The sequence below is a fragment of the Actinia tenebrosa genome, unplaced genomic scaffold (genome assembly GCF_029948245.1).
Source record: "Actinia tenebrosa isolate PJP-AT-01 unplaced genomic scaffold, QUT_ActTen_1.0 PGA_scaffold16__25_contigs__length_10494907, whole genome shotgun sequence".
Lineage (NCBI taxonomy): Eukaryota > Metazoa > Cnidaria > Anthozoa > Actiniaria > Actiniidae > Actinia > Actinia tenebrosa.
The window spans coordinates 5,183,243-5,202,758 of NW_028292576.1; the positions used below are offsets into that span (position 1 = coordinate 5,183,243).

General features: G+C 36.4%; 1 protein-coding gene across 1 annotated transcript; it reads left to right on the top strand.

Annotated features, from left to right (window-relative positions):
* Positions 1–9,475: 9,475 nt before the first annotated feature.
* LOC116290558 (uncharacterized) lies at positions 9,476–13,549 on the top strand. Its single transcript, XM_089031047.1, has 6 exons — positions 9,476–9,481; positions 9,941–10,048; positions 10,645–10,699; positions 11,273–11,555; positions 12,005–12,153; positions 12,989–13,549. Exons 1-6 carry the CDS (start codon positions 9,476–9,478, stop codon positions 13,273–13,275), a joined length of 888 nt encoding a protein of 295 aa, XP_088887173.1. The 3' UTR covers positions 13,276–13,549.
* The last annotated feature ends 5,967 nt before the right edge of the window (positions 13,550–19,516 follow it).

Consider the following 19,516-nt stretch of genomic DNA (forward strand, 5'->3'; position numbering starts at 1 on the left):
TGACCGTAATTGCCTAGATGGTTTGTAACGTTGAACAAGTTCAGTGAGATATTTTGGTGTCATTCCATTTAATGCCTCATATGTGAGAAGCAATATCTTATAGGTAATTCTTTGTTTGACTGGGAGCCAATGTAGTTTGTAAAGAATTGGAGTTATGTGTTCTGATCTTTGAGTTTGTGATACCAGACTTGCAGCACAGTTTTGTACATACTGCAATCTATCAAGAACGTACTTCGGAAGGCCATATAGAATTGCGTTACAAAAATCTAACTTCGAGGAAATGAATGCTTGCACGAGTGTTTCGGCATCATCTTGTAAAAGACAGTTCCTAAGCGATGTTTCGTAAGTGGTAGAAGGCTGATTTGCAGGTGTTTCTGACATAATTCTCTAGGTTGATGTTCTTGTCAAAAACAACTCCTATGTTGCCTACATACTCAGAGCCAGTGATATAGTCATCAGCGACTTTATACCATCAATAGAGAGATGTTCCTTTTGTTGTGGACCAATCACTAGCAGTTCTGTTTTATCCGTGTTTAATTTTAGCCTGTTATTCAACATCCATGTATCTATTGCTTTGGCGCACGCTTCAATAGTTACTATGGAGACACCCTCTTTTTCAGGCTTAAACGCACAATATATTTTGGTATCAATGGCATAGAAGTGACATGATAAGCCATAGCTTCTGACAATATCGCCAAGTGGATATGTGTATAACAGATATGATATTGACATAGTGGCTTCGCCTCTACGAAGCAGTAGACACAAAAATTATACCTTACAGTTAAAAGTGAAAACTTTGCAGCTCAGTCTTGGGATTTCGTAGACCCGAAATATGTAGGTACTTACCACGTCGTATTTAATGGTCTTACTCATTGTCTTTTTCGTTTCTGTTTTTGGTTTACTTCAGCTAAGAATAGCTCGAGGATTTTTTTTTAGATCGGCTGGCTCATTCTTCTTCTCAATATGTGCTTGCATTGTGCTTTCTTTTTTGAACTTTTAATTGCTTGATAGTAAAATCCGTAAAATCTTTGCTTACCTTTACCTAAGATAAAATGGCTGCCATTTTCCCCATCCATTTGCTAAATTTCCCTCCAATTTTTCGTCACCATAATCTGTTATCTTATTGGTTAAAATCAATTTCTTTCGTTTGTTATACAATCAAAAGCGAGAATTCCGCTTCGTAATTGCACTGTATTACACTTTTCTGCACTGAATTACACTTTTTTTCACTGTATTACGTTTGAACAAAACTGCTCTAAGCCAATCAGAATTGAGTATTTTTTTTGTGTGTATGTTATTAAAATAATAATAAAAGTAATAATAACAATAATTTACTCAAATGAACATTGTATTTTGTTTCTATTTGATTTATGACTTAATGAAGGTACTGAAAATGTTATACGAAGAAGAATGCAATGTATGCATACTATCAGGCCCATGTCATACGAAACATCATTTTTTGTCGTGACGTCGGCTGAAAACATCTTATACCTACGACATTTTTGTCAACCACACATATACAAGACTCGAAAAGTAAATAGATAGAACAAATACTCAATAGAACAAGGGAAAAGTGGCAAAAAGCCCTTTGAGAATAATCATCGATGAAATAACTATTTTTCACTATAACTGAAAAATTTTTCACTATAACTGATATCCTGTTTCACATATAAAATAACACCATTTTAAGAATTCTTAGGAATCGCATTGAATAGTATTAAAAAAGTCATTAATAATTCATGAAGGAAACACAATAGAAATCATGACCATGAAGGAGGTTTTATATCTGATATAGATTCGTCTTCATTTGCATAAATTTTAACTTGGATTTTCTCTATCAAACTTGGTTCATTTCGTAAAGAATTCGGTACAGTATGAGAACATACATCAGGAGTTTTTTAAGCCGTTTAATAAACTAGCAAATCGTGTTTTATCGGGTCTAAAACCACTCGGCTACGCCTCGTGTTTTATACCCGATAAAACACTCCTGCTCGTTTATTAAACAGTACATAATCCATTAAAAAGTATTTCATCGATATATATATAAACGGTATATTTCATGGGAGGCTGAAGATACAGATTTATTTTCATATATAACTTGTTCCCAGTGCTCACTCATTAGATATTACCTAAATGCAACACTCGAATATAGAATTCTTATCACCGCGCAAAGTCTTCTTTTCAACTCAAATTAATAAGGTTCGACAAAGCTATTGACTTCCAAAAGCTGTACATTTATTATCGGGTATGAATAAAATACTCAAGACAAACATTATATAGACCATGCAGGAAGTTCGGTGTATACATATTGGTCTTGAAGGAAGACATTTTTTTTAACGAAGCTAATTATAAGAAAAGGTGTCATGTTTGATGAAATACATACCAATTACAGAAATAGCTTAGTGACAAATATGATGCCCTTTGGTCATCAAAGAACTGTTTGTAATGACTGAACGTTATTGCGGCACTGCAAAGTGTCTTACTCCAGTTAATCTTCGAGAGATTTAATACAAACGGCTGCAGCTGCGATGACAAATGTATTTCCTAGTTGATTTTAACTTTATAATTCACCCTCAAATCTATTTTCAAAACCTGAATTGCATACAGTTATCCGGGTACAGGCACGAGAGAGCAAGAGAAAAGCCGTTCAAGCCATGGATCGCCTAATGAAGATAATGTTCTTGGTAAGTAAAACAGTCAGTTCATCATGTTTAGATTTTTCATTGAAAAATAGTCCAAGTGAGCTGCATGTGCAACTGTTTAGTTCCGTTTCATCTTTCATCCCACAATGGTACCGCTATGGCTTGCTAGGGTATTTACTCGAAAATGGTATTTAATCGTTTATATTTTTGAACTCATTGGGAAGAACTTGTATTGTTTACATCGTTTTGGACATTAACATGAATTGAACTCAAAGCTAAAATCAAAGATTATAAACAAGAGAGAATATATATGTTATTTACCGGCCAGATGGTCCGGATAGGGAAAAACTGTGCCCAAGGTCTTGAATATACAGACCGAGGCTGTTAGGCCGAGGTCCGTTTTCAAGACCGAGGGCACATTTGTTTCCTATCCGGACCGACTATAGGACGGTAAATAACTTATTTATTTTTTTCCCGTATTTTTTTGTTTTTGTAATCGTTTTGTTTTGTTGTTTAGCAACAAAGGATACGGACAGCGAGCGCGGGCAGATGCTGACAAACTACCGCCCGCTCAAACAGCCAATCAGAACGCACATTTTGTTAGAATACCGGACCGGAAAAAAATATTATATTATATTATTGTTATCATATTAAATGTATTATCGCAGGTTCATACATTTCCTGTTAATTTTTTAGCATTAAAAAAATAATTGTAAGACAAACAAACAGACAAAAAACAAATATTATACCGAAGATTTTTTAGCAGTGTTAAAACGTAATCATTTTATTCTATTTATGCATGTTTTAGTTGGTTACTCGATTTATGCTAATGTGGCAAAATGTAAACAATAGAATGACGTCATATAGGTCGAAGATTCAGTACTAGTGTCAAAGATATGTAAAACAGTATTCAGATATTCTCTCTTCTCTAAATCCTTCAGTTATTCAGCACCGATTAGAACGGGCAAACATTCAAATAATAAGTCTGGATCAAGGCATAAATAATTATATATTTTAACTATGGAAAGAGTGTGGACGTACAAATCTCTGTCAGGCTCATGTGAAACGTTGAGCTTCACATCAGTCGAACCTATTTGACCGCCTTGTTATCCATTGTTTCAATTAAGTTCGGCTCATGTGAAGTTCAACTTTTAACCTGAGCCTCTTATTTATTTATCAACAATATTCATATAGAGGTACCCAGTTCAGCAATACTGCTTTGAATGGGGCTCTGTTTAAAATAAACTTACATACAGAAAATATAGTACAGAATACAAAAAATACAAGGTTAATTTTTAGCGAGATCTAAAATGCTTTTTAAGGCCAGACTTGAATCTTGTTAAGTCGTTTACCCCCCCCCCCCCCTCCCCCCAGGTCCAGCGGAAGGCTGTTCCAGATCTTTGTACCGCTGAACAGCCTTATCATAATGTACCTTATTACATGAAATGTTCGCGACACGTTTATTTCGCGATTTTTATTTCGCATGTTCAGTTCTGGTACTAAACACAGTTTACGGCCTTATTAAGGAACAGCAACGACAACGAGAACTGGTTAGTACTTTTTCATGTCCAATTATTAATTCAAATATACATTATGGTTGGTCAATTTATTTATTTAAAAATCGCGAAATTAAAGCCTAGCGATAATTTCTTGTAATGCTGACAACAAATGAGAACGCAAAATATTTACATTTTTGTTGTTATTGTTTAGGTACTGATAGCTGCTAAGCATAACCTTGGGGAAGGTCAGTAAAATAACACCAGGAACTACTGCCACTTTTGCTGCTGCTTCTACTGCTAATGCCACTGCTACTGCTACTACTACTGCTACTACTACTACTACTGCTGCTGCTGCTGCTGTTGCTGCTGCTGCTGTTGCTGCTGCTACTACAACAACAACTACAACAAAAAAACTACAGCTGCAACTGCGACTCCAACTACAAACATTACAAACTAGAATAATGAACGAAATTTATCCCAGCAGAAAGTGACGTCTTCGAAGTGCGGATTTTCACAAATGAAATTCACAATAAAAGTGCAGATGCTTCTATTCTGGTCAAGATATATGGTAGCCTCGGAGAAACTGTGAGTTCTGCCATTCCATCCACCTCTAGTTGGCCTGAACCTACATCTCATTTTGGGGAAATTGGGTGAGTAGTATTGGAAGATAAAAAGTAATGAGCATTGCACTATGGGCGGATCCAGGAACCTGAGAGGGGAGGGAAGTGAAGCTGAAGAGGACTTTTTTTAAGAACAGGTCACGCGACTATACCCCCGTAAAAAAGACATTGTGTCAAAATCAACAGCAAAAAATGAAAAGAGAATCTCCATATCTGTAAGGGAGCAAAGTTTCAGCTTATAACATTTAACGCATATAACATGTAAACATTTGATTGTATACTTAACAGCATTTCTCCTGTAGTCAACATGAGCTGAAACTTCGCCTTCTTACTAATATCGAGGAGCTCTCTGGTATACATTTTGAGGCAACTCCTCTTTTTAGTTGGGTAGGGTCACGTGACCTGTTGTTGTAAAAGGCCTATCTGGACGAACCTCACTGACTATGCATTAGTGAACCAGAGGAGGAGTGGGGGCAAGACTTTAATGATAAACTGATTTGGTTAGAATAAGCTTTTTCCTTCGTTCTGGGGGTATTCTGAATACAAATGGGAGTAGGGGTGTTGTTCCCGTCGCATTATTTAAATCCTCTTCTGTGCATTATTGATACAGTAAGGTTTGGATGTTTTCAGATCTTAATTAGTATACAATTTGACCAAGCTAGCTGAGCTTTCATATTTTCCAACAATGAGGAAAGACCGCATGTCCGGAAACCCTAGGATTTTGAGTAGCCGCCTTCTGACCTGCCTATCGTAGCGTAACGAACCGCCCCCTTTTAATATGCAATCAGAATAGAGCAGTAACAGGATATATCAACTCAGTAGACCCTTTTCGAGTTCCAAATTACCGCTGTGTTTCTTGATTACAGACTCATTTACTCGGGCTAAGCCTCGATTTTGTGAAGAATATTCACGTTTTCCAGTCAGGGTCCGTCAAGTTTCAAAGTGTTCGTTTCGTTGAACTTGTGCAATACTTTACCGTTGATATTTGCGAGTAATCAGACACTGATTCGAGGCTTAGCCTGAGCAAATGTCTGTAATCAAGAAACACAGCGGTAATTTGGAACTCGAAAATGGTCTGTTGTAGCGCCAAAGCAAAATAATTCAAGGAATGCAAACTGTCACTAGAACCACGACTTAATTGTAATGGATGTTAAAATGTTTATCTTGAATTTTTGTAAAATTCGCTGAAACACTCACAGCGTCTTTTTTTTCACACTGAGTTATCTTCTGTGTGAGTGTTTCAGCGAATTTTTAAAAAATCCAAGGTAATTCAATTTTAATATTCATAACTGACAACTGTGACGGCACTATATTTCAAATGCCGCGACAGCGCGAGTTCGTTGAGTTAACGCAAAGGAATGAGAACGGAGAGTAACTTTACAAAACAATTTATTGAATCACACGACTGAATAATTTTAACTAATACAACTTGAAATCGTAAATATCACACGCTAGGAAAATAAATATCACTAAGTAACCAATACCAATCACACATACTAAGCGATTAAATATAGGATATCACACTTCTAAATTAACTCACTATTTTGGTTACACTCCACACTCGGTAACAAGAGAAGAGGTGCACTCATACCTTATAAAGTTGTTGGAAGCGTACCAAGTTGTTGTAGCATTCGGGTTCCCGACTAACACACCAAACTAGCGTGGTAACTCCTTTTATAGTCCAAGGATCTTGAAGGACAGCTGCCAGTCTAGCTCAGTTTTATCTTAACAACCAGTATGTCGTGCACCCCCCTTACTTAGCCTAGTTGGTAACTATGCAGTGAGAAATCTTAGTTTTCTTACCACTTCGTAATGAAGTACATAAAAACGTACATACTCCTAAAAAGACTAACTCTTTGTTTACCATCTTATGAAAAGAAATCAAACTTTAACTCAATTTGGTACGGGAATAACTTAGTTAGAATTTCCGAAATGGTAAACAGAAAATATCGTAAACAAGTCATAAACTAAGCTAAAATATTAAAATGATATTTAAGGACAACCCAGATTTAAGCGTCTGTGGCAACCGCGTATCCAACAAAACTAAACTAATTTCTAAAGAGATCGTAGGTTAATGAAGATTTAGCGCTAATGAGCACATGGCTAAACAATACGCGAACTAACCCGAATATTCCCGTGAGATCGTTATAATCGGAACCGATTTGTTAGCGCATTGTTTCAGCCATGCACAATCTATTGCTGCGGATTAACTCGTTATTCTTTGTAGTAAGAAAAGACTTCCTAAAGTTACTATAACTTTTATCCTGCTATTATGACCAACTGGGCTTGAATTTGACTTATTGACTAAATTGAATTAAATATTGAACGGTTGAGCTAATCATTAACTCGGCTAAAATTCTCTGTCGTCACACAACTTTCGGATCATATATCCAAAAAGCTAAATTACGAACTTTGAAAATTATTTTCGTTCGTTTTTATTCGGGTGATTTTTCTAGATTATCATTCTTTCATGGCTAGAGTTTGGAGAGCGTAGAATTATTTTTCCGGTAGATTTCGAGTACAATACGAGTGCGATTGGAGTCCAGACGGCTGCCAGTCTTGTGTAATTTTTGTGCACGAGTAGCGATTATTCGCCACCCAAATAAACAGCTTAAAAACAGCATTAAAACGCATCGGACAAAGGAAAAACACATTTTAGACGATTGTAAGTATGAAACTTAATTGGTCTTGAAACGATATTTGGAAAGCTGAAGGAAAAATGTTTGGGGGGGGGGGGGGGGTCTTTGTTGCACGCAGCAATGTTTCACATGTGGCTAAACTTGGAAACATCGGGAAAACATGCGCGCACTCAACATATGTTTCTGGAAACATGTTTCCTCGTTTAGTCAGGGCATAATTTTACATAAAAGAAACCATTTCAATGCAAAGCATTTGACCCGTTTTGATATTCTTAGACTAGATGTATATAACGTGACAGTCACACCAGCCATTGGCTCCCCTACCAAGATACTTGTCACCCAACGAGATCTCCTCAAGCAAACGAGCTGGAATTTGAACAAGGTTTGTAAAAATAGAAAACATGTTATAGTACTAAAATACTGGCGTCAGGCTATTGTCCAAATAGGTACATGTACTTTGCATGCCATACGCATGCGTAATGTTTTAACAAAAGAAAAAAAAGACTCCCACATGGAGGAAACGAACAACGCCAAACAAGTACTCGAGAGGAGTAGGTAATTATTCGCTGTTCATAGCAAGGGGTCAATCATCTACGGTCTAGGGGCCGACTAACCTCTCCCTTAGGCTTCGGCTGAGCTTCCTGATCAGTCATTGGATAGCGGTGTCAGGGCTGAAATCTCTGGCATAGCCGTAAATGCTTCGCGCTGCCATACTGCGCTTCGGCACTCGATGTCTGGAGGTATGGTCCCAAATAAAAATGTCAAAAAAAGTAATTCTATTTAAAGATAATAGTTTAGAGTGAATTCGTGTATCGAAATTTTAGTTGTTTATGAGTTCTGCTCATTCTACTGAACTATGTGTAGCGGGCTAAACAAGAATATTGCGGAAATCATCTTAAAAATACATCGATTCACTCGATAAGTACTAATGGAAAACTGGCAGAACTGATAAGCATAAAGGAAAAAACATAAGGGAAAAACGTAAGGTAGAGATTTTATTCACATTACGCAAAGCCAGTACAAAGGCTTAGTTATCCTTGCAGGATTCTACAGAATTTTGCTAGCAGGTATCTCTACTGTGTTGTTCGTAAATTATTACTAAGCTGTTCTCAAATGATTTATTCACAAATCTCATTAGAATATGAGCAGACCTCAATTAGCATGTAAAGCTGCGTTATGCGAATGATTCACTCTGGTAAAGACTTTCGCTAAGCATTTTTTAACTGGAACAAAATTTAATTTATTTGGCAACCAAGTTCATGTACAATTAAAGTGGCTGGACCCTCTCACGCTCGACCGCTACCTTCCACGTTTGGAACGCTGGTGCATAAACGTGTTTTATCCGATTTACTCCCGAAGTATGGTAATAAATTTTTTTATTCGAACGTGGGACGTTTATCATGATGTACTTTGTCAGTGTGAGTGAATAGAATCGGCGAACATGCCTCAAATAAAAACTTCAAGAAAGAAGCGAGCCAGACTTTTGAGTTTAAATATAGAACCATACTTCGGGAGTTAATCGGAAAGCAGCCAAGCAAGATGAGACCGTGTATGCTGCGAAATAATTTGATGTTATGATCATTAGCAAACAATAGAATTCCCAGAGCATCAAATCGTTGGGAAACGATCAATGTTTTCTGTATCTCCCGTTCGCTTTGGATCGCTTTAAATGAGTTCAATAGTCTTGCAATTTTGTGTAATATTAGTTTAAGTTCTAATTTGTATACTGACGTAGTTTTGAGAGAAATGATCAGCGAATTTTAGAATAATGGAAGATCTACTAAGATTGACTAGAAAACTGCAATGAAAAGTGCGCATCAAATGTTTGCCCCAGCTTATGCATTATACGTTTTCACAAAATTGCATAAGTCGATTACCTTCAAAATGTACCTTTTAAAACTAGATATAGAGTAAAACTAAATGAGAAATTACTTTTGTGAATATATAGCTCTGAAATATTAATTTCGGCCGTATCAAATCCATTCTTTAGTTTTGAAGTAGATTATGCACTATATTTAAGTAATTTCAAATATCTCACAATTAGCTTGATAGATTTTTTTCAAAAATCCCTACAAATGGAGGTATATAGTATGAATTATGTGGTACGAAGCATTTTAGTGTTGAACGCTCTGCAAGGCTAAAATTGCTCTCTAAACGAAAACAATTATTTCATCATATTCACGTGTTATGACGTCCGATCTCATTAAAAACTGCATCAAACATTAATTCAATCTTTATGTGACTTATGTGCAAAAAAGGTTTGCAATCGGATAAAACACGTTTATGCACCAGCGTTCCAAACGTGGAAGGTAGCGGTCAAGCGTGAGGGGGTTCAGCCACCTTAAGTGTAATAACTCAAATAAAATGTTTGTCCGTCTTGCTATGGAAAGGTTAAGTGTCCAAGACTGTTTCTTTAATGACGTCGTACATAAATGAATTAGTGAGATGTATCTGTGATAACGTCAACCGACAACTTTTGACGTCACCATTTAATCAGTTAGCCGTTATTTAGTTTGATGAACCATGATTTTATTTGACAGGTGTTAATCATCGACTCGAAGGCAGTTTATTACGAGTTTCTGGTTAACCAATGGCTGAATTCTTCAAGCACTCCAACAGTCGAGGTTTCACAGGAAGCGATTCTCTTCGTAAGTTTAACTTGTCTTTCCTTCCTAAAATACCAAGGTCATGTGACCAACACGACAGAAACATGTTTGCAATTGCTCGTATGCAGTCTAGTCCAAAACGTCATTTGCCATCTTAAAAAAACTGGGAGGGAAATCGCAGTCGTAGCTAACGACTTGAACTAGCATCAGGCTGAATAATGCATTGTAGAATATTATACAACCTGGTGGACAGCAAAGGCATACTTTCCTGTGATTGGATTGTTTTTAAAAAAGGCACTCGGATGTTTGATGTTTGAGTGGCCCTTGTACCCACTGGCATTCTTAGCAGTATAATAAAGAACAGTTTGTTTTCATGAATTTCAAAGTATTTACGGAATTTACAATGAGATAAATGTTATAAAATTACTAGTCGGTCAAATAAATATATACAAAATATTATGGAGTTGGGTTGAAATAATGTATTTTTGGGTGCTGTTTTGGTTTGGATAACAGGCACGTTTAGCTACTAGTGGTCTATCAGTAAAGGACTAATAGCAGGATTTCTTATAGACCATTAGTAGGTTTATACTAATGCAATATAAAAGCAGGCGTGACCAATGTTTTTATTGTTTAATTAGTTAGACTTTAATTCAACAGGCACGTATGGAGGCCCTAATTCCGTTCAGTCAAGAGGTAAGCTTTGTTCTCTTCTTTATAGCAAAGTTCAAAGAACATTGGCAACAAAGTAATAGTATATAGAATTGGCAGATCTAATTTAGAAAAGATCTTGCGCGCTTAAATTCAGCCTAGCATTTATGTGAGGTGGTTATTTGTATTCTTTAAATTTTGTAAAGAGAAATCTGCGGCTTGTTAAATGTCACCATTTGTAAGGAAATCATTTGTGGGTGGATCTGATATGCACCGCCTCTCTGAATGACGTGAGTTCGATTCCTGTGAGAAGTTGCCAGTTTGTTCTTTCCTTTGTTTTGGAATTATGTAGTTATAGGCAATCGTGTTCTGTAGGTCATTTTGTTTTTCTCCCATCACCGAATTCAACTTTTAAATTCCAATAGGCCAATTCAGCTTCATTCTAGTGTTTTCCAATTTTAGACCAGTGTTCCCGTGTGACAACTACCGTGTTGTAGTTATGCCCTGAATAAGATCTGCCCAGAGTTTGTTTCAGAGTACGATAAATTTTGAAACTGTCCCTCCATGATTGGCTTGGTTGACGTGAAATAAAAAAAGTTTTATTTCCATGTATTCTAGGTTGTATTGGTAATGGATCCAAAGTCTGGTACCGACATATTCTTAGCAACGTATACAAGCCTGCCATAGTAACAAGCCTCAACGCCAGCAATGCTACTCTAATAACATCCAGCGGTAATATCGTCACAGTCCCTCGTGAGCAACATTACGACGGTAGTTCCAGTCCTCTAGTTGTTAATGATGATTGGTTGGAATTAACAATGGCATTAGATGATAATTTTATTGCGGCATTCAATCGATCAAGAGAGTTCTATTTTGGAACATCTACATATGTTTCCAGCGAGTAAGTACGCATGCGCAAGACCACAAATACAAATGTTCATATTGAAGAAAATTGCATAATATGAAACGAGTAATGCATACTGGCTTGGTTTAGCTTGAGTAAAAAAAAATGCTCGTTTGGTTGCCTCATAAGATTATGTTTGTATCGCTACCCAGATCGCTGCACTTTGGTAATCCCACCGAGGAATGACTACCAAATTGAATAATTTATTACCTTGACAAAGTTATTTTGAGCGTTTTTTCCCCCTACTCCAAAACTCTTGAAAATATGTTTTTTGTTTGAGATGTATTCATACTCCTTTTTTTCAAGCGTTACCTGTAAACAAACAATCATTTCTCAAGGGAATGGCCGGTAACATTGTCCGAAATGGGCCGGAAACCATGCTATGAATTACAGCACTTAGGGCAAGCTAATTATACCTTTACGGCTTATTGTTCCCTTTCTTTAAGGTCTTTGACAACGTTGATGTCAAACCAGAAGTATACTTGGCAGCACTTCATGTTTAACATCCACTATACCGACAGCAAACACGAGAACCATGTTAGAGGTGGAAACATCAGAAAAGTAAATCAGATGTCCACTTCTTTTTGTAGTCATCGTAAGTAGAAAGGCGGCGGGGATACTAAAGCTGGCTTATAATCTACCTGTGTATGTGTTTGTTTTAAAAGAGAGAGGGAGGGGAGGGGGGGCTAATTTAAAATAAAAAAATAAATCTCTTTATTTAAGTGTCTAGTCGTTCTAGCGCTTTCGTACTAATTGGGGACACTTTTCACTCACACACACTACCACTACATTCCTTGTTCTATGCATACCACGCTCAAGTCAAATGTTGATTTTTACCGATTAAAAATGGGTTGTACATGGACTGTAGGCTGCTTATGTGATTAAATAGTGTAAATTTGATCTGGACTTTTTTTATGAAGTTGACATAGTTTGTTTGATGTATTGTTCTGTCGTTTATCACTGGAGTTTTCCTAAGGGTTCTCCAGTTTTACTTTCTTCCTAAATACCAAAGATGCGAGCTGAGTCAGATGCGGATCCAGGAGTGATGAGGGGATGACTAGTCGCCCCTCTTTTGCACAAATTATTTGCAGATGACCCTCCCCTCTCAAGCCCCACGGCACTTCACTCAATAAAAAAACGTACCTTTTCTAATACACTGACAACATTTTATCCGGACAAGCTTTCACTCTTCAAATTTAACTTCAAATTTGATTTCCGTCAATTTGAGACGCCATATTTACACCACTTAACCGTCTTTTATGGGTTTCCTGTGGTAATGACGCGAGGCTTCCAATAACAGTTACCCCCTCCCTTTTAAAAATCGTGGATTCGCCAACAGTGAATAGCAGGTAGAGTGTGGAGAGCCCCTCAAGGAGGGTTATGGTTGTAAAATATGTTAAATAGCTAATAATTTTCTTTATTTTTGGCAGTGGACATTGACGATCAAGACTATCCTCAAACTGCCCTCTTTACCTGTCAAGACTCAGATCAGAAAATTGAAGGTCACGTGATTACCAATCTAGCCACCCGCGATGTAAGGCACTGCGGTATGGTTTGTTCCAGACATGCGCAGTGCGTTTCGTTCAATTATTGTGACTCATCAAATATGTCGTGCAATTCCTTTCCGTCAAACTGTGAGCTGAACAGTTCTAAGTATGGGCAGAAAAGCAAAAGAGGAGAAAGTTTTAAATTCTGTGTTCTTCTTAGAAAATTTTAGCTAGTGGTTCTCATCTTTGAGTAATATAATAACTATGATAACATGATGACCATGATACGATAACACCTACAGTCGACTCTCCCGTAAGCGACCACCCCGGGGCCAGGAGAAAGTGGTCGCTTACAGGAGATGGTCGCTTACTAGAAAGTTAACACAGGAAGCCCAAACAATGGGAATCCCAAAACAGGAAGCCTAACCCATTTATAATTTGTACCTCACGTGTTTATAAAACTAACGATTTAACTGTTTGAATTAACGATTAAACTATTTTAATCAAAACTTTGAATGTGCTATATGTTTACAGTACTGTAATTGTCAACATTTGGTCGGGTTTTTAATAATGTTCTTAAATTTTTTATTGTTAAAGGATCTGTCACCATTACTGACTCTTGGGTGGTCGCTTACGGGAGAGGAAAAACAATGAAAAATTCCAAAATTTTAACCCCAAAGGCGGTCGCGGTCGCTTACGAGAGTGGTCGCTTACGAGAGAGTTTTTTACAGAGTTTATATCGAGAACAAAACGGGAATTTCAAAAGGTGATCGCTTACGGGAGATGGTCGCTTACAAAAGTGGCTGTTCAAAGAGAGTCGATTGTCTTCAGCTATTTCAAAACAAAATTGGTAAAGCCAGCTGCACGTTGCATACCAAGCCCGTAATGCACTATGGATGGTATATTGATGTGAATGAAATCAGCGAAAGTTCACACCAACATGCCTTGTTTTTCCGAACTTTGTCTGAATTTTTTCCAACCATCTTTCCTTCTGTGCTGAAATCATTAACATATCGATAATATATAAATTCAGGTTACGTAATCAATTCATTAAAAAATCAACTCGATGGGTTACCAATTTTGGATCTCCGCTCGGGAGCTCCTCTAAAATTTTGTGTTTATAGGTATGCAACATGCATCAACTTTCAGCTACGTTTTAATGAAATAGCTGTATACCTTGTTGAAAAATACGCAGTCGATATAAAACTTACTGAATTCGTATGTAGAGTGTATTTCGCTTCATATACAGCAACTAAGTATAAACGCCTTAACACCAATAACTGCAGTAAATTCATATATTTCTCAGCTCGCATGTGGTAGCCAACTTGGTTTCAATTTGTAGCCTCAAAACTGTAAGAAAAGCTACCATTCTCTTACAAAAATTACTCGAGCAGTAGAAGAATACTTGTTAATGCTACCTAAAATGCTTATTTATATATCGAAATAAAACGATCCATAATATGATCATAATGTGCTTCAACATAAAAGTATCATTAAAAGTATTTTCTGATTTCGTTCTTTAAAGGGTCACTGTTACATACTTCAATATTTCAACATCCTTCACTGTATATGGAAACTCTATTGCATTTATCAAAAGTGTTCTATAACCAAACGAAGAACCTGAAGAAAAAAAAGGTCCGAAGTTTCTTTTTGTTACAATGCTTTTTTGGGCGGAACTAATGATGATTATTAATAAAAGTATATATATAGAAATACATACGTATATAAACAGTTGCCCAAACAGGAAATTTACGAAAGGGACCATGTGATCCATGCGAGAGATAAGTACAATATAAATAAAGAATGAGAATGATTACTATTTTAAGGTGCTGTTTTATGCTATTGGATGTTATTCCCTATTTAGTCTGACTAGCTCGCCCTCAGTTCATAGCGTAGCTCCCGCGCGAGCCGAAGGCCCGCGCGAGCGGAGCACCATACTTAAGAAAAAATGGTAAACCATCGAGTTGATTTTTCATGGCTTGGCTGACGTCACTTCCGTCCGTACATACGGGCGTCCGTGTACACAACACAGGAATCCAGCCTGATGTTAAAGCAAAACTACTAGCTAAGGCGGCTCTCAAATGCACGGAAAAAATCGCTTTAGGGCAAGCTATAGACCAAAGACAATTAAAAAACTTTCACGTATTCAAAGATGGATCAAGAAGTGTTCTTCAAGAATTCAGGTGTGTGTTTTTTAGCAAACAATCGTATATTATTATTTTTTGACAAGCATTTTTCTCGACGAATCGACAAATCAAAGACTTTCTCTCAAACCTTTTAATATTTCTATAGATAAGCTTAATTTATTTTAATGCTGGATGAAATATATACACGAAGAGCATATTACAACAAATATTCGTCCTTTATTTGATTTTGTAAATCTTTAACAATAGACCTTTCCCGAATTCACTTGGATGACCGCGAAACAATGGTTTGAAGTTGAGATTGAACTTGATTCTTTTATTCATCAAGCTCAACCTCGACTTGAAACCATTGTTTCGTGATCAGTCAAGCGAATTCGGGAAAGGTCTATTCGGTTGTTTTTAACCAACTATCGTATGTTTTCGTTTAAGAAAAATGCAGCTTTGTTCGCCTTCTATCGCGGGGTCCCATCGGCAAAACAAAGAAGACTTTCATTCAATAATTTTACTCAGTGATCTTATCTACAGATAATTTATTTAAATATTGAATGAAATTTACTCCAAATATTCAACTGTTTATTAAGCTGTTCGAGCAAGTATGATTATACAAATGAGCTTAAATTTGTGTTGTTATGTAAAGACGTAATTAAGTAAGCTTATTTTTTTGCTCACCTTTACCAGTTTTCAAGTCTGTAATTTAGTCTTGATTTGTCCTAAATCTCCAGAATTTCGAATTCATGAAATTCACTAAACATGATATTGTATTGGATTATCTGTAGTTAACTTTCGTTTTTTTAAGTAAAAGACATTCAGTCAAAGCTTAAAAATGTCGGCCATGGAAAACTTTGTCGAAGAATCTTCAAAGAACAAAACTAGCCCCTGGGGGTGGTGGTGAGTTGTAGGTAAAAAATTCCTAAGTGAAAGAGTATACTCGCGCAAAAAAAAAACAACAACAAACAAACGAAAAACAAACAACGATGTAGTGCATTTCGATTCGATTTCACTGCATGATTTTTATTATGGGAGAAATTATTGTCATCTCGAATAAGAAATAATTGAAGATTTTTTTCCCGAACTTATTTTTACCTTTCAGTTTCATTCAAATTGGGCTCCCTGTGACTTCCGTATCGCACGCTCCGCTTTTAGGACAGGCACATAAAAAACTGATGTCTATTTGTTTTTTGCAAAAACAAAAACGATAAAAATTTCTCATTTTTAGCGATCAAAACAACCAACGGAAAGAGCGCGTGCTCGTTGACGTCAGCTTTATCTGTCTGTCCTCCTAATGATGTTAAAAAATAACCAATCAGCGCACGAGAAATTTGTAAGTTGTTGTAAAAAAATTATTTTATGAGCGAACAGAGATCCGTTTCTACCCTCTGCTCGCAGAGTTATGATACATTCTGTGTAGGTGTTCTAAATCTGTTGTTTTATGTAGATGCTAGATCGAAGCTGTTAGGAATTGGCTATTATAATAAACGGGAAAACCGCTCTATTTTAATTAGTCTTGTGGAGAAAATGTAACCTTTGTTTGCTTTATTAAACACAATACTTAAAATCTAGTAAATACAGAGCGAATTTTGGACAATTTTCTTCTCGCTCGCTTCGCAAAACAAATGCGTCAATTTAACTGTATTTTTCATATAATGTGCTTGGATTATCCCAGATTCTAACAGTGTATTTTATTTTAAGATGTTTTAAATATTTAGCCTATTACGGCCGAAAATCAAACAGTGCTATTTTTAGTTTTTGGCTTTTTTCTCCTCATCCCTAGCTACGATTTTTCTGAAATTTTCAGAATGTTATCACCTAGTACCATTGCAGCCTGTGTATAAATTGGGATGGAAAGTCTTGGGCAGAAAAAACGTTATGACGCCCCTTGAAAATTCGATCCAAAATTTGAAGCATATAAGACATCGCGCTGTAGAAACACCACCATTGAATGGATTGCCTTGAAGTTTTCACATATATATTTCCAAGTATTGCGGATGAGCCTTACGAAAAATCAGCATCAAATCTTAAAAACTCATTGAATAAATGATTTTTTACTAATTGTCGTTGTAAACCTCAAATATTAGAGTTTTGCTAAAAATCCCATATTATTCGCCTTTTTCATCAAAACGGCTCCAAGTTTTTTAAAGTGAGGTGTACCCAAAGAGCTCACCTTGTCGGTCGACAACAACGCTCTCGGTCGTTCCGCACGGTTAAGATTGGGAGAATATTTGCATAACGACATCTTCAAAGTCATTGGGTTTATGCAAATATTCTGCCGAACCTGTCCCGAAGTTAGCATTGTGGAATGTCCGAGAGCGTTGTTGCCGACCGATATTGAATTAATTATTTCTAGTGGGGTGAGCTCTTTAGGTACACCACACTTTAAAAATGTTTTCTCCAAAATTTGGATAGGACGAGCTGTAGAAATTTCACTACCATTTAGATAAGACTCTGGTCTATTGATGTAGGTGGTTTAAAGAAAAAACTTGGAGCCTTGTCCTACAGACTTTAAAGTGCAAATGAACCCTTTGACAATACATTCAGTACTGGTTCTACATAAAGTAAATAGTTGATTGGTAAAATATTTCTTGATTTGAGTGATGCGTCTTTAAGTTATTAAGGTTTATACTTCCAATATGTTAATGATGATGACGTCAGGTAAGGTATTTGAGTGTTTTTGTTGTAACTAATAATACTAAATGCTGGCCATTTTGAAAATAAAAATTGTAAATAGCTTTCATGTAAACCATGAGTAAAATAATGATGCTTCTTAAATACTGTATCTCTGAACCAGTTCGATTTTGTATATTTGATTAAGCCTTAATAGACGTCACACTCATTAGCATATTGGAAGTATAAACCTTCATAACTTAGAAACGCATCACTCAAATCAAGAAATATTTTACCATTCAACTATTTACTTTATGTAGAATCAGTACTGAAAGTATTGTCGAAGGGTTCATGTGCACTTTAAAGCGCGCCGGATTCCAAGACCTGGATTCCGGATTCCAGAGTGCTGGATTCCGGATTCCAAAGCCTAAAATTTCGTGGATTCCGGATTCCGGATTCCCTTACATGGGGCAAATGTTAAATTATAGGATGCCCAGGGAGCACGAGTAAAAATATTAATGGAGCATAGAGTTTATGGAGCATAGATCGGTGAAGTTACTCCGTTCAAAGGATTTAACTTAACGCTTTGGTGTTTCATATATCGCTCCAACTAGAAGTGTTTGCTTTTAGATGTGTTTCACATTGGATAACTTAAAGTTATATACCCTCATAGCGGTACTGTCTATAAAATTTCCAACATTTGTTCCCTCGGCATCCCATAATTTATCACTTAATTTTCTTTTGGTGAGAACGTTGAGCAATTGAAAGACACGGTACAGTCCGTCATTGGCTTAAATTAGCTGCCTAGTTTTCCTTGGCAGGGGTGGGGTGGGGGCGTTCCTTGGTATATGATACATTCGCGTCTATTAAGGCATAATTATTATTAAAAAATGAACTGCTTCATAGAAACATAATTTACAAGGCATCATTATTTTATTCATGGTTTACATGAAAGTTATTTTAAATTTGTTTTCTCATAATGGCCCGCATTTTGTATCAATAGTTACAACAAAAACACCAGTCAAATGCCTTTATAGACGTCACACTCATTAACGTATTGGAAGTATAAACCTTCATAACTTATTTAAAGACGCATCAATCAAAACAAGAAATATTTTACCATTCAACTATTTACTTTATGCAGAACCAGTACTGAAAGTATTGTCGAATGGTTCATGTGCACTATTTAATGAATAGAACAGCATACCTAATCATATCATATTACGAGGGCACCCCTAGGATGGCGCTTTAACACTTTTGGATGTTTGCTTCTTCATGATTTTAATTTCTATCGTGTTTTCTTTTTGTCTTTTTTCTTTTTTTTCTTTTTTTTTTTTTTTTTTTTTAATCGTATTGTCGAACTGGCCTCATGCGCACTTTAAAACATCAACTAGAATATGTCAGTAGGCCTGTCTAACGGTCTCCGGCCCGCTGTCTCCGTCGGTTCACCGCAAAGGTGAATCGAAACCATTGTTGTGCTGCAACCTCTCTATTTGATATGTGTGGGGTATGTCAAAGCGGAACTTAATTTTTCGTATGGGAAGTTCAGTGATGTAATTCGATTTAAAAAGAATAGAAAGAGAAATAAGATTAAAAAGTAAACAAATAAAAGAAAAAAAGAAAGAAGAGAATCGCATTGACTCAGAAAGGAAGAAAGAAAAGAAAGAAAATAAGAAAGAAAGACAGGAAAAAGGAAGAAAGTAAAAAGAAAGAAAGAAAGAATGAT